The 15,273-nt window shown below is 47.1% G+C and overlaps 1 protein-coding gene across 3 annotated transcripts in view; it reads left to right on the top strand.

Annotated features, from left to right (window-relative positions):
• Positions 1-15,273, top strand: part of PIGN (phosphatidylinositol glycan anchor biosynthesis class N) — a 1,975,532-nt gene that overhangs the window by 1,511,098 nt on the left and 449,161 nt on the right. For all 3 annotated transcript variants that reach the window (XM_069613664.1, XM_069613662.1, XM_069613663.1), the window contains one exon: positions 12,353-12,455. In XM_069613664.1, coding sequence (XP_069469765.1) covers positions 12,353-12,455 — 103 coding nt within the window. The remainder of the gene's footprint in view (positions 1-12,352; positions 12,456-15,273) is intronic.

Here is a 15,273-nt window from a genome sequence, read left to right as displayed (position 1 = left end):
GTTGGAACTGCTTTCATTATAACTGTGTTTGAAGAGTTTTTACTATATTTTTGCTAGAGTGATTTCAACTTATGTGTGTTTAATAAATAAATAACTATATACTTTTGAAACCAAGCTCTGGTCAGTGTTTGCTTGTGCTATTGTATTTGAGTACCTATGGTGTATACTTTACATACTGCCTAACTCTTCTTGAGGGAAGTCTGACTGCTCAGCCACAGCTACCAAGTAAATCTGGGTGGTGCAGACTGCTACCAAGTGGGTTTACTGCTATACCTGTAGTCTTAAATCTTTTGCAGTGTTCCCCAAGGGAACTGCACAGGTTTCTGCCTAACAGTCAACTGTTGAAGAGCCACCACTTAGTCACACTTCAAGAAATATGGTTGATGCTTGTCCATCGCTTGATGGTTTTTTGTCATCTTTTCAACTGGCCAAAAAGGGCAATTTTGGTCGTCCGTTTGGCGGTTACACACTTTGGTTCATTCCAATCAACATCTAGGTATTATGAATTCCATGGATAGGGTACACATAGAAGATTTAGCTTGGATAATACCATTGATATCTTGATCATTAATATCTACTGGCACCAGGGCATGGGTCCATTGGAGAAAGTTGTCGAAGTCATTGCAGGTTGGGGGTTGCCCGTGGGATTGGGAGGGGCCTGGATGTGGGATTGTGAGAAGGGGGTCACAGGGGTTGGATGGGGACGGGGGAGATGGGTTTGTTATGTTTGACAGGAGTCCGATTCCTAACCTGGCGTCTCACTATTATTCCCATTATAAGGTGGCTGGCTCCTCCCAAATTGGCGATGAGCTAAGGGGAAGGGGGAGTCCGTCCCTGTCCATTGCACAACAGTGGAGAAGATGGCATTTCAGGTAGGAGCATGGAAAATTGTGGGAGAACAGCCCCTCCAAGATCAGGAAGGTGACTCAGTATCTCAGAAGACAACGAGTGGAGTTGGCCTTTATCCAGGAGGACCATCTCACCCCATCCTGGGGCCATAAATGGGATCCCACCGCTGGTGCCACAGGTACTTCTTCTCTTATTCTTCCTATGCGAGAGGGGTGGCCATCCTAATAGTAAGGGGGGGGTCAAGTTTCCCTTGATTTCAATTGCAAGAGATGATGAGGGGAGGGCCCTGTTGGTATATGGTGTCCTGGAGGGCGTGCTGGTGGCACTGGTGAACTTGTATGGCCCTAATGTAGACAGTGATAATGCCTATGACTGGGTGATGGTACAGCTGGCCGGGTGTCAGGATGCTGCTATTGTATGGGGTGGGATCTAAATACTGTCATGGTTCCCCTTATGGATAGAACAGGGATGGGCCTATGCACTGTGTCTAAGGCGAGTCTGGTCTGGAGGTACGGGCCATTTGTAGGACATATGACCTTGTGGATGGCTGGTGGCGTCAGCACAGGAACGAATGTGATTACACTTTTCACTCCTGGGTTCAAGGTTCCAGCTCTAGGCTGGACTACTTTATGGTCTCCCGCGAGTGCATGATTCTCCCTCGTACTTTGTCGGATCACTTGCATGTGCTTCTGGAGTGCCTGCTGGGACAGGGAGGGAGAGGTGCCCATTCTTGGAGATTCAAATCAGATGCGATGCATTTTCCGGTGTTCTACCGAGAATTGGGGGAAGAGATCCAGTGCTACTTTCACTACAACTAGGGCTCAGTTTCCTCGCCGGGCACGCTTTGGTAATGTTTTAAGTGCTATATCAGAGGAATGTGTATGGGCAAGGAAAATGGGATTCTCTGGGAGATTGAGGGGACCTTGCGGCGAGTGAGGTCCGATTCAAATGGTTGGAGACCGAGTATTTATCAAAGGTGGACCCTAGGACCTTGGCGGAGCTCCTCAAGGAGCTTGATAGGTTTAGGGCAAACGTTGGCCGTGAGATTTGATTCTTGGGTCAAGGCCATCAGATCCGTCAATATGGGGAGGGGCACAAGCCGGGCGCTCTGCTGACCCGGTTGCTGATGGCTGATAGGCAGCCTCCGCAGATAGTGTATTAGAGACCCCTCAGGCGTGTCCCTGCATACGGAACAGGGCATTGCGGTGGAATTTCGTGCATTCTACAAGCACCTATATGAGTCCAGATGCTCGCAAGATCCAGACAGTTTGTGGCAGGATCTGCAGAAATTGGAGCTGTATTGGGTGGAGCCACAACTCTGCGAGACACTCAATTGGGAGGTCTTGCTAGAAGAAATTTTAGAGGTAAGAAGCAGCTCCCGGGTTCTAAGTCCCCAGGGCCCGACGGTCGAAAGGGGGAATTTTAACAGGCGTACACGCCTATTCTCGCCCCGGTTCTCCTGTGGCTGTATGTGGAGCCGCTGGCTGTTGGGACCTCCCCCCCCAAACCCCCCTTTGCTGCGTGATGCCAACATCGTGCTTTTACACAAAAAGGCGAAAGCGGCTGAAGATCGTGCCTCATATAGGCTGATCTCGTTAGTGAACGTGGATAACAAAATAGTCGCTAAAATGCTTGTCAACCGTTTGCTCCCCCTAATTCCAGGACTGGTGCTGGCAAACCATGCCAGGTTCATTCCCGGGAGGAATACTACCTGTGGCCTGCGCTGTTTTTTTTTTTTGGATCCTTGCAGCGATTGAGCAGATGACCCAGGCGGTTGTGGACTTTCTCGGTGCAGAAAAGGCCTTTGACTCTATTGAATGCCCTTACGTATTTGCGGTACTCCAGAAGCTGGGGCTGGGCACAGATTTGATGAAACTGGTCTCCTTATTATACGTTAATCCCTCGGCGAGCATCGTGGTGGGGCTGGAGAAATCCTTGAGTTTTGATATGGGGAGGAGGACACGACAGGGATGCCCGCTCCCCCATTTTTATTTGCTCTCGCAACAGAGCCTGTGGGGCGATTTCTGCATGAGCGTCACATTCAGAGAGGATTGACTTTGGGCCCAAATAGGTTGATTATCTCTTGTACGCAGACGACGTGGCTCTCTTTATTGATGACCCAATTAGGAAAATGAGCCTGGTGCTGCAGGAGGTGTTGAGATACGGGGAATTCTCTGGTCTGAGGATTAATCGCAGTAAGTCAGTGGTGTTCCCCCTTGTGGAGGGGGACCGAGAGGTTCGAGGACGAGTTTGGCCTTAGATGGGAATTTTCCTGGGTGGGGTACCTGGGGGGTGGAGGTATCACGGGCCGGGATGACCTGTTTTGTGACAATTATGGGAAGGCAATTGGAAGCTCCATGAGGCAGTGGCGAGATAGCAGACCCTTCCACTTAAACTTTTGGGCCGCATCTCAATTGTAAAAATGATTGTGCTTCCTAAATTTTTGTACCTTTTCCTAAATGTCCCCCTGTTATTGTGTGGTGGTTTTTTTCTACGACTGCGGGGGCTCATTCTTGATCTGCTTTGGGTGGGGAAACCTGCAGGGGTGGCGTACACCACATTAACGTAGCCATTGACAAGGGGGGGTCCTGGCTTTACCAGATTTGGAACGGTACTATTGGGCGGATCAGGCGCACTTCCTCAGCCATTGGTATGCCACCCATTTTGTGAAGCCACGTGCAGGTGGAGTGAGCTCTTGCTGTCCCTGACCTGCTGCGTTCGTTGATCCTCGGGTAACCCGAGTGCTGCCCACTCCCAGAATAAAATTACCTGTGCTGTCTGGCACAAGTTAGCGGGGAAGCTATATGTCCCTGTTTTGTACTCGTCCCTTCTCCTGATACAGCATTTGGCTGGGTTCCCGCTGACAAGTGAGCAGATATATCTTCAGTGGGCGGACAAACTTGGGCATAGTCACTTTTGGCTATCTTTTCGTCAGCAATGAGTTTATCTCAGTCTAGCAGGCAAGGGAGAGAGGGGGCCATTCAGCCCTAGATATCTTTCTTTATTTTCGAGTATGGCATGTGCTCAAAGCTCTATCCCCCTCCTTTCCCATGCAACCCTCCTTGTGGCCATTATTACAGCGGGTGATACAGTCCCAAGGAGAGGATCATTTGATCTCGCGGATAAATGATCGCATTATGTCTGACATGCCATGGGACGGGAAGGTGCTGAGAAGACGGTGAGAGAAGGCCTTTGGAAGGACCTTAGCCGATGAGGTTTGGACATATGTGTTGGGACAAATCCAGAAGGTGTCACATTCAAGCGAATACATTTCAACTTCCTACATCTGGTCTATTATACCCCGGTTAGGCTTCACAGGCATTTCCCCTCTGCACCAGATGCTTGCGCCAGATGTGGCTTTGCCCCTATCGGGTTTTCTTCATTTGGCCTCGGAATGTTCTCTGGTCTACGGCTTTTGGGCAGGGGTACTCGAGAAAGTCTCCTTGATCATTGGAGAACGGCTGGAGCCGGACCCGGCAATGGTACTTTTGGGCTGTACTAGGACCTTGCACAGGGGATGAGGTGGCTGGTGGGGCTATTGGTGATGGCTGCTCGCAGGGTGGCCATGGCATGGGGAAGGAGTCACCCTCCCAGTGTACAAGGGTGGTTGCAAGATGTTGCATATTGTCAGGATGTGGAGACTTCCTTCATTTGAACTTTGCCACTGCATGCCGGGCCACCAGAGATTTGGGACCCATATGTACAACTGGGCGGAATGTTGGGTCATGTCAATATTTCATGTCGTTTTTAGTGTGCGGTGTACTAATCTGGGTGGGCGGAGGGCGAGACCGGTCTTCTTGTATGCGTACGTTCCTGTTGTTTTTTTAATCTGGTGAAAAACCATACATTTTTCAAAAGAAAAGTCCTGTATCAGAACTCCCAGCCATCCACAGGGGCAGGCCCATTAACCGGTTTCCATACAAATTTCATAGGTAGGCACATCAGAGTTCCCTTCAGTCAGAGAGTGTCTGGAAAGCGAGGTCAAGACCCTTTCAAATGGAGGGCCAGTGGTAGAATGTTCAAGGAGCTTGGAGCAGGAGCTCATTTGGGAATGGCTGGCAAAGAGTGCAGATGAAGCAGGAGGCAGGATAATAATGGAGAGACGCATGGCCTGTGGAGAGAAGGACCTAGGGGCCTTGGTAGAGAAAGACCTACTATTTGGGTAACAGGGAGACCCAGGAGGCTGGGCCAAGAAAGACCAAGGAAGCTAGGGCATGAGTGACCCAGGAGGTTGGGAAGGGAGCGAGATTGGGGAGGTTGTGGAGAGAGATACCCAGTAGTCTGGGGAGGGAAACACAGGAGAGAGACCCAGGAGGCTGTGGTAAGGAAGCCCAGGAAGTTGGGGAGGAAAAGACACATATGGTTGGGGATGTAGAGACTCAGGAGGCTGTTGAGAGATGACTCAGAAAGTTGGAAGAGAAAGATTGCAAAGTTAGCTCTGGTTGCTGAGGTTTTTTGTGGAGGAGGTGGTGCAATGGACTAAACAGGAGGGGATAAAGTAGCCAGCCCTTAATATGTAGGTGCCTAAAGAGATGGTGGTGAACAATAAGGAGATGGTTAAGGAAAGGGGTCATCGGCCTGGAGATTTGAAACCGAGAATCACCAAGTGTTGGAGAGGGGAGGAGGGACGAAAGGACGATTGTGGGTAGAATAGAACTGGAGGAAGAGGAGTCTGAGAAAATATGCAAGAGGAAACCTGGGGCAGGTGGTGGAACGAACTTGAGGTGAGGGGGTGTAGTAAAGGGTTGGAAGGAACAAGAGAAGTTCCCCTAGTTAGGAACCTATAGCGAAATCAAGAGGGAGAGAGAGACTGGGTTGCAGGGACCCAAGGAGAGGTTGTGTTCCCTTCCATAGTTTGACATTCAATACCTACTTCATTTGGGTTGTGGGTCTAGTTTTATTTCCAGTCAAATTTGGTTTTATCTAGCACTTTAGTGGTGTGAACCTTTTTTGAGATGTATACCCTGTCCTGCGACTGGCCCACTTTAAATTGGAATACGTCCCAGAACCACCCCACAAACTGTATGTGCTAACCGACAACTGGTTTAATGTTTGTCTAACAGCTTAATGACTGAAAACACTCTGTCATATGTTCTGTTCTACTATGGTTCCATGGATAGTTGGCCCCAGAATCATTAATCATGGGGACCCCTTTACCATTCAAATTTACCACTGCTTTCTTCCCTTCATCATCTGTACCTTCTCCTGCTAAAACGACATCATCTTCTTTCAAACTTCGTTCCAACATGTTAATTTGCCCCACATTGCTACTTTTTGCCGTAGGGGTATTGCGACAGCACCTTCTTCATTATTCTTAGGCGCGGGTGGTGCTTGGTTACTTAGCACTTTTCCAGTTATGGAGCTCTTTGCCCTGACCTTGCCTTGGATTTCACATTTACTTTTCGCTCTTGGAGTAACTGTACACATCACTTCTAAACCCCTCTGTGAATTTGGCCTTCCTTCCTCCCCCTGGCAGGCTCTTACCTGTACTCTGATGGGTTCTAGGTATCCATAGAATTGTTTGAATTAAAATAAAAAGAATGAGAGATTTTTTTGAATACCAGCTGAACTAAATTTTCGAACAGCTGAAAATGTCAAACAAATATCCCATTCCATACCATTATAATGAACAAGGGAAGCCTTGTTCGCTATTATGGCACCAGGGATTGCATGGGTGTCCCCCACTCCTGAGAAAATAAAGTTAGATGAAAAAGAAAGAGAGAAAATAAGAGGACCCGGCGGCGCTGGTTCCCATCCATGTAAGTGAAGGGAACCGGCGTTGTAGAGGGATGAGGAGTCTGCACACAATGAGGTGTGCCGCCAACAGGCAAGTAGGGGAGATGGTGGATGGCGGGGTCATGATTTGACCGATGGGCCCATTTAGAATTCAGCATTTTCTAATTCTAAATTTTGCACCTCACTCAAATCATGGAACATCCAGGTTCTAGAACTACAAAGGGCATTCTGGCCTACAGTGGATCCTCTCTGGGACCTGTGACATCCTATTACTGTTAAAGAAAGCAAATAACATTAAGCCAAGCAGGCAACAGCAAGCATAGTTTTATTCAAATAACCCCTAACGACTCCTATGTCAACCCTGGGACAACTCCAGCGCCTTCTGTCCATGCCTGTCCACGCACACTATTTTGTACAGGTTACGCCGTTACCATCTCCCAATCCCTGAAACCACTTTTACTGGCAAACATCAGGGTGCATCCCTAAATGTTGAACAGTAGTTAGACCGACATCCTTGGGTTCCTCAGAGCACCAGTAATGAGTCCAAATACTAATACAATTGTCAGCTACACTTGAGGGAAAGATGTGGCTACTCAACATCCATTAGCTCATTCCCACAAGATATAGATGGTGGAGATTCTCCACCCCATAAGGTCTCTGCTGTTCGGGAGGCATCTGAGCCACTCCCTCCTTCAAAGACAGCCGAGTATCTCCGCTACGCAACTGCCAACCCAGGCTCAAGGAAGGGGAAAGGATGAGAACAGCTGCTCTCAAGCTCAATGCAGAGGCCCTATTCATAGCCCTATCTTACTCTGTCTATGTGGAAAGGGTGTATTAGTGCAGTTGTAAAGCATGTTCCCTCTCGGTGGGTGAGGGAGACCTGCTGAAGGAGCAAAGATGGTTGTGATAGCCGTGTGGATTGGCAAAAAGTATCTTTGATGAAGCAAAGAACCTCAAATACAGATTCAACCTGTACCTCTATTGGTGCCTGGTGTTCTAGGGCCCATTGTTTGTAATTCAGCAGGATTGGTGGGGGTTAATATCTCCTTCCCCAAACTGCTCGATCAGCACCTTCTCCTGATGCTGTTATGAGAGACCAACACAATGGCATCAGTATTGGCCATAGCGGAGCTCTCTCTACATACAAGTAATGTCAGAAAAGTCATACAACATATGTTTAACAGCTATTATTCAATCTATCCATAGGTCACCAAATTCTACTTCTATGAAGATTTTAGGGACTGAAGGCATGTCTCCTGCCCTTACCACCAACACTTTCATGGTCCAATATTCCTTGCTTAAAATTCTGTCACATGTATAATCCCTTATCCACTTTGAACCCTTTCTGGAGCCTGGGCTTGACGAGCTTTATTCCATTCCTTTTTTGGATCTGATTTCAGGAGGACCTGAATTGCCTGAATGTTGGGCAGGGCACCAATGTGTTGCACTTGTCTTTTTACTTACACTGGCACACTATATGTTGTGTTCTATTCTTTTAGCAAGTGCTAAAATCCCCCTTCAGCCATAATCTCTCTCAGGCTTTGCTATCTTCAGCGAAGCAGGAATTTCTCCATCAGTATTTCATACACAACGTGCAAGAAGATGCTAAATCCCTCGGGATGGAGATGTGCTTCTACTGCACCCTCACATGAAGTGGGAATTCTCTAATACTGCACTGGTTTTTACCTCACAAGGTTTGTACAGTTTCTTCATTCTTATTTCATGTTCACTGAAGCCTGCTGATACCTCCTTCCCTAGCCTGGTCAGGTTCTTGATAATTTCCTGCCCACCCGTCCCCAAACAGTTCACTAAAAGTGACTTCTTCCGATCCAAGCTGACATGTGTTCCACAGGTGGCAGTCACATAATGACCAAAGCCTTCGCTCCTTTGTTTCCACTTTATCACGGATTCTCCTGGTATGGGCAGGAAAGTGACATATGAGATTGAGTGTTATTGTTCATGTTTGCTTCTTGAACTATACCTGTATCTTCTAGATCAGCACCTGCAGTTCCCATCCTGATACCTTATTCAGGGCCCGAATTTCCAAAGGTGCACGATGAGACACACAAACGTTCCATCTCTATACATGACCTAGTACCCGAATGTATGCAGATGGTAATGCTTTTCGAAGCACCCAAACACCAGTGTTTGTCCTAGCCCGCGGACCAAGGTGTGTAGGTGTTGAGGCTGCCAATGCCAAGGCCAAAATGTATTGAGGCATACAGGTCATTTTCACTACACATGGTGTTGCTATATGAAAGTGGTTCAGAAGAAATCATACGCCCATGATTGCTGTTGTGGCCTGCCTCCTGTGAGTAACAGACTGTTGGCTCTGGTGAACGAAACAAAGCACAACTATGTGTCCATATTATATATTTTTCAGTCACATTCTTGACTGATGCCAGTTGCTATCCCTTTGGCCAGTGCTAAGTGTGTCCTCGAAGCATGTAAGGTTGTTGGTTTAACTTATATTATCTTTACTATTTCACATTAAGACGCCGGCTGTGTTGCTTTGACTGTGCCTCAGCCCAGTCTAGTGTCTGTTCATCGAATCCTTACCAGCAGCACTAGATTGACTCACTACAGGCTCCTACAAACAAATGTTTGCCTTTCAATGCACTCTGTGCTCCATGTGGAATGTAGAAGCACCTCAGGTCACTGTGTGTCAGAGAGTCTGCCACAGTCTTGCTCAGGAGCCCCCCCCCACTGGTCCTAATCATGGCACGGTACGTTTGACCAATCATGATGTGGGTGACACAGCCTGGAATGCAGTGCTGTTCACCACCCTACAATTCTCTCACTGCTAAAGCATTCAGAGCTGCTGCACATGACAGCCATCATTTGCTGCACTACTTCTTTACCTGCCACCAGTCACCTGTGAGGTCTCCCACAGGATTTGCTGATGACTCGACACTCAATAAGGTTCAAAGAAAAAGTTTTATTTAGTCTATAACAATGATATTTCACCCCATAAAAGGTGTGAGGCTAACAGAGGTCCAGAGAGGACAACAGAAACCAAGTACTAAGGGTATTTGGATGGACAGTTTCTTTTTTTTTAATACTTTTATTTTCAAATTTCAAACATCTGAGTAATACGATTTGGATAATCAACACGCAACTGAGGCTGGGACACAAGTCGACAAAAGAGGGGGGAAGGGAAATAACTTAAGCAAGATAAACTAACGAAGGGATAGGGGAAAGGGAAGTATGATATCTCGAGGCAATATTAAACGGTAACACTTGGAACAGACTTGGCTCTCATTGCGGCCAAACTTAGAGTCATATCCTAATGCTTATCTTTAGTGTCCAGGGTCAAGTTCATGGCAAGGGGAGGGATTGATGGGTCCAGGGGTGAAAAGATACATTTTTAGTTTAAAAAAAAGAATTGGTCGTACAAGGCCAGCCTAAACCCCCATCTATAGTACAATTGAGGGTGCCAAATTTCAAAAGTCATGGTGAAAAGTGTGCAGGGTTGGCTGCCTTGAATGCATAATACACAATGTCAATCACAGTTCACATTTGGCCCGCAATCCAGGGTCTTTCATAAAGGTTGCTAATATACACTGTCCCTGCTTGGGCAGCGGCTGTCTGGCATTGAGGTGATAGTTGATTCCCTCCCATCTATTCTGGGCAGATTTCAAGCATGCGGTATATGTTTTTCCCACCCTCTCTCCAAAGGAGGCTTACAATGTTCTGCGCTAATTCACTTCTCAGATTCACCAAGAGTTCCTGTGGACTTTTAGGTATTTTAACGAGTCCTCTGGGTTGGATTTCCAGAGAGCCTTCCTGGCTTGGATTCTCCATGAGCTTTCCTGGCTCCAGGTTCTCATGGAACCAACCTGATTCAATCTCTCAACAATCACTTCTAGCTCTGGTCTATCAAGAGTCATCTTGCAACTGTCTCCCAACAAACACTCATGGGTTGGACTTTTTAGGAGCGTCTTCCCAAGAGTCTCTTGGTAAGCCCTCCTGGCTTGGGGTTCTCAGGAGTCTTCCTGGCACAGAATTTGAAGGCGCAAGGTTTTTTATTTTCCCTTGGTGTACTTGCTCATCCCAGCAGACCCGAGACTATGACTTCCAGCTAGCCTCTTGCACTCTCTTTCTAGTTCACGTCAGCAAGATTTTTTGTTACCTGAAGCTTGGAAAGGTAGACCATTCAGGAAGCAGTTTCATGGCAGCAGCCAGGTCCTGCCATGGTTCCCTGTGTTAAGTGTCTTGTCGCCCTTGACCTACTGCCTCCTGGTCCCATATCTGTCCCTCTCACCCGGCCGTCTCTGGTGTGGTATGATTGTTGCCATGGTATATTCCATGTCCTTAGTATTGTTTCTCTCCTTTGAAGTGTGCTTGCGGTATGTGATTGTGGGTCTCGATCGCTGTCTGTGTAGATCCTTGCTTAAATCCCCTATCCTGATAGTGGGGAGCAGGTGTCGCTCCATGTACTGTCTCTGGGTTGGCATTATGGAGTGAGAGGCTTCCCCAGGCAAAAAGGGCATCCCTTCAGCCCAGTCCAAAGTCTATGATCTGTAATTTCGTCACAGATCCTGCTTCTCGTCGCCACATGAAATAAAATAAATGTGTCCAATAACTACAACTCTTCAAAGGCCCCACAGGGAGCACTGTTGTTGTACTGGGTCTTGTCTCCCAACTGAACATCTGTGAGGTAGAAAAGGATTCTACTAAACGATGGATACTATTTATGTGTTAGGTTTGTCAGTCCCAGGTGAACAGGTAGGCCTTCTTCTCTGTGGACCAGCCAGAGGAAACGAAATGTTGCACTGCTAGCCAATCAATAGAGGAAAATGATGGATGACGATTACTGCCAGGATTCCCCGTGGCTGCAAAAGAAAAGATAGTAATCATTACAAGAAAGGTTTAACACCAGCAATTAATCCCTCCCTTTATCCACATACTTTACCTGTGGGATCCAGTAAGTGGAGGTGTAGACCAAGGAATAGGGTGAAGGGAAAACTCATCCAGTCGACACCACAAAGAAAACAAGCTTTCAATAGCTGTCACTAGGGAGGAAACATGGGGCCTAACCCCGGGTGACACAAGGGGCAGCTAAACTGCCATTCCAATGAGATGTGTAATATTCGTCCAGCGGTAAGGTTCTTTGTAATATGTGATGGCTATCATAAGCAGTGTGGAATGCATCACCTTCGACTAAGGGCTGAAGGTTGCGAATGCCAAGGAATCATAAAAGATTCAGAACCAAAAAGATGTTTCCTCTTTGTTGGACATATTGTTTTGCAAGACGTACACCGGTGAACATTGTGCTTACAGCAAGGAATGATCGTATTTAATAATTTATGAAACAGCCTTCAGTCAGTGAATCTACCTGCTGTCCCCCAGCTGGGGCTGAAGAATGAGAGCATGACACCAGCATTGAAAGGCGCACAGTCATTTTCTTTGCAATTATATCTCCCTTTTCTGGTATTTTATAACTGCCTGCCTTTAACGGAGACTGTGCTGCTTTGCCCTATTGTGTGAGTCAAGAATTGCAGAAGGTCTGTCTGTTTTAATGAGGGCTTGTTTACTGACATACATAACCTCACACAACCTGCTATAACCGTGAACACCACATGAAAACCATACTTGCTTTTCTAATCTTGTCGGCCATAGAAAAAGCATGCCCTGGGTGCACAGAGTAATAGCAGCGTGTACCAGGAGGTGTTAAATTAATGTCTGCTCTCTGCATTGTGGGGGTACCACTTGGTAACATTTCATCTGTGATGACGTGGGATGTTTTCATTTGTTTTTTCCTCAGGCTCCTCCTTGGTGGTTCCTCTTCTGAGCCCCACACTGCTGTTCCAACGGCTGCTCACCATAGCTCTCTCCTTGATGGCCTCCTACCTGCTTCTCAGCACAGGGTATATTTCTCCTACTTACTATATTAAGTGCTGTTGTATGTCTGATTCGTCTGTCAGGAATTTTCTATATGTAACAATGAACATGTTTGTCAAGCATACAGTGTACATTTTGATGCACATGTAGCCTTAAAAAATGTCTTTTGACAGATCTGGATGAGACGGTGAGAATGGTGTTAATGTTCATATCTAAGTTCACTTCCCTTGTTCTTCACGTTTACGAAACATAGAACAACCTGAGAGGTAAACAAGGACATAGGCTACTGATGTTCTTCAGGTCGTCCCCTGAATCTGCAAGGCCATGTGTTTATAAAGCTATTACCAGCTGTGATGAAGTCCCATACCTGCACCTTGGGGTACAGTGTGACGTGACCACTGGTCCGGTGCCCTCCAGCCACTACGTAATTCTGGTTCCAGGAGGTTGTGTTAGAAGATCTCCTGGCTTACCCCAACATGCCCCAGTCAGTTGGCAGGGGCTCCTCACAGAAAGCAAAAACATACTTCTTTCCCTTAAAGGGAATCTCCTAGTCTATTAATTACTCCTTATTGTGTGTTAAACCTGCCATCCAGAGGTTGAATATAAAACACAATTTCAGGGGGGCGCTTATTGCCATTTGCAAGCACTTTCTAAATTGGAGACATTCATCTGATGAGGTAGACTATCAAGGTATGTGCATCCATTATTAACTCTGTTTAGGTACATTTACTTCTGACTAGAGATTCCCTGACCATGCTGCACACCCCTGCCGCTAATCTTCCCCAACTCACTGTCCTCAATCATTTCCTTTTGCCATCCATTCACCTGATCTTGGGGTCCTGTTCCTCCTCTCTGTTCAATTAAGTGGACAACCACGCTACCTCCGATTCAATATCTCACATACCCCACTTTCTTCACTGTCTTCCTTTCACATTTGTTCAACTATTCTCTATGGCCATCTGATGGTCCATGACAGAGTAAGCTTTCTAGATGGCTCATGACTACTTCTTTGTTTCACATGATTCTATACTTGCTCAGTGAGGTTTCCTAGAGTTGCATATGTTTCTCGTCACTGTGCATTCTGCTATTTCAGTAGTGACCAGAATTCCCTTTACTGTGGTGACCGCCAGATGTGCCATTTTGAATATTCAGCAAGACTTCCTGGTTTCTTTCGTCTGCACTAAAAACTCCCCACTTTTGCTGATAGTTGATATTTTAGTGCTTGTTTTGTCTGAAGATGTCTTGATGTTTTTTTTTTCCTGCAGTTTTCTTTTTGAACTGTGTGAGATTATATCTATAGCCGTGGGGTACTTGTTTGAGATTGCTGATCAAACTTCAGGTTTGATGTTGATGGGCACTCTCTACCGTATTCTTGATTGTGGCATTAAACTGCTCAGGCATGATTCTTACTTGTGGCTATATGGGTGTTGGGGAGAATTCTCTCTTTAGGCTGAATTTCCTAACCTAGTGAGTCCCCCAGCAGCTTTGCTGGATTTCTGGAGTTTGTTTTTTTCTCCTGCCAAGAGTGAGACTCTTTTTCTCCCACTCTTGGACATGATTTATGGTGTTCCTTTGACTGTTGATGTGTTTTATGGGCTATGGGGTCCTTTACTCCATAGGGTCTCATGTGTTTTTCCTATGTGTGTTACACAGCACCCTCCGTGCAGTAACACAGGGGTGTCATAGTGACACCCCACCATAGACTCCATACCCTGGGACTGACTACTATCTCCCAGGGCATGTAAAGTCACCATTGGCTTTACTAGTCCCAAATTATTAACAGAAACCAGTACAAACCATCATATTGTGGACGTACTGGTCGGGGCAATTCGATTGCCCCGGGGTCTGTAAGTCGAGGGGGCACGTCTTCGTCCCCCCTGATCGAGTTTTGGCTGGTGGCAGTGGAAACTACTTTTTATATTCGACCGTGAATATTTTCCTATGGGATTTTCCCGTTGTTCGAGGCTACCAGCTTTCATTATTTAATTCTTATAGCCTCGAACATACCGCCGGTTTATTTAATTAATATTAATTCTCCGGTTGGTATTTTTTGCCAAGGCTCGATTCTAAAATGGCGTTTGTGTTCTCTTCTGTGACTCCAACCCAAGTCGAGTCCTTTGTTCGACTTATTGGCGGGCTTCTCCACAGAAGCCTCCAAAAGTGGTGCCACTCTGTCTGGGTACCACAGGGGGTGTCGGGGGGGGGGGGGGGCTTAGGCACCCTGGACTGAGTTACCGTGGTAACTCAAGTCGCACTCTTGTGTGATTGGCCCAAGTGGTGAGCCGGCCGGCTCACCACTTAGCATGTTTGAGTGACAGCTAGGCTGAGTGAATGGGGGTTTTCTGCATAAAAGCAGGGCTTTGGGGACTGGAACTTCAGAAGTCGCCACAGGACCTGAGAATCCGACGAGGGAGTAGCTGAGCCGACCTGCCATGACGACACCACCGGTGGAGCCCTGCGGAGCTGACTCACCACTTCCCGACGACAGAGAAGATCACCCGGCTGGAGAGGCTTCTTCCCCTGACTGATGGGCACAACCAGTTTACCTTTCTTTCTTCGCACCCCAGCCCGGTTTGTGGTCGAACTACCCGTGCCAAGCACCCCGGCAGCCGGATAGACACTCACCACTGAACCGCAAATCAACGGACCGCTCCTTGTACCTGACAAACTCCGCAGCTGGTTTCCAAGGAGCGAACAGATGATCTCGCTAGACAATTGCTACAGTCACAAGCCGGGCAGACCCCGTTACCCGCATCTGGGGGAAATCTTCCTTCTACATCCTCTATGAATCCAGTGCAGATCAACCTACCTGGGAATGTACCTCTGGCTCCGCCCGAACGATTT

Source organism: Ambystoma mexicanum, chromosome 5p (genome assembly GCF_040938575.1).
Source record: "Ambystoma mexicanum isolate Mex_15411 chromosome 5p, UKY_AmexF1_1, whole genome shotgun sequence".
Lineage (NCBI taxonomy): Eukaryota > Metazoa > Chordata > Amphibia > Caudata > Ambystomatidae > Ambystoma > Ambystoma mexicanum.
This window is presented reverse-complemented; position numbering and strand designations above follow the sequence as displayed.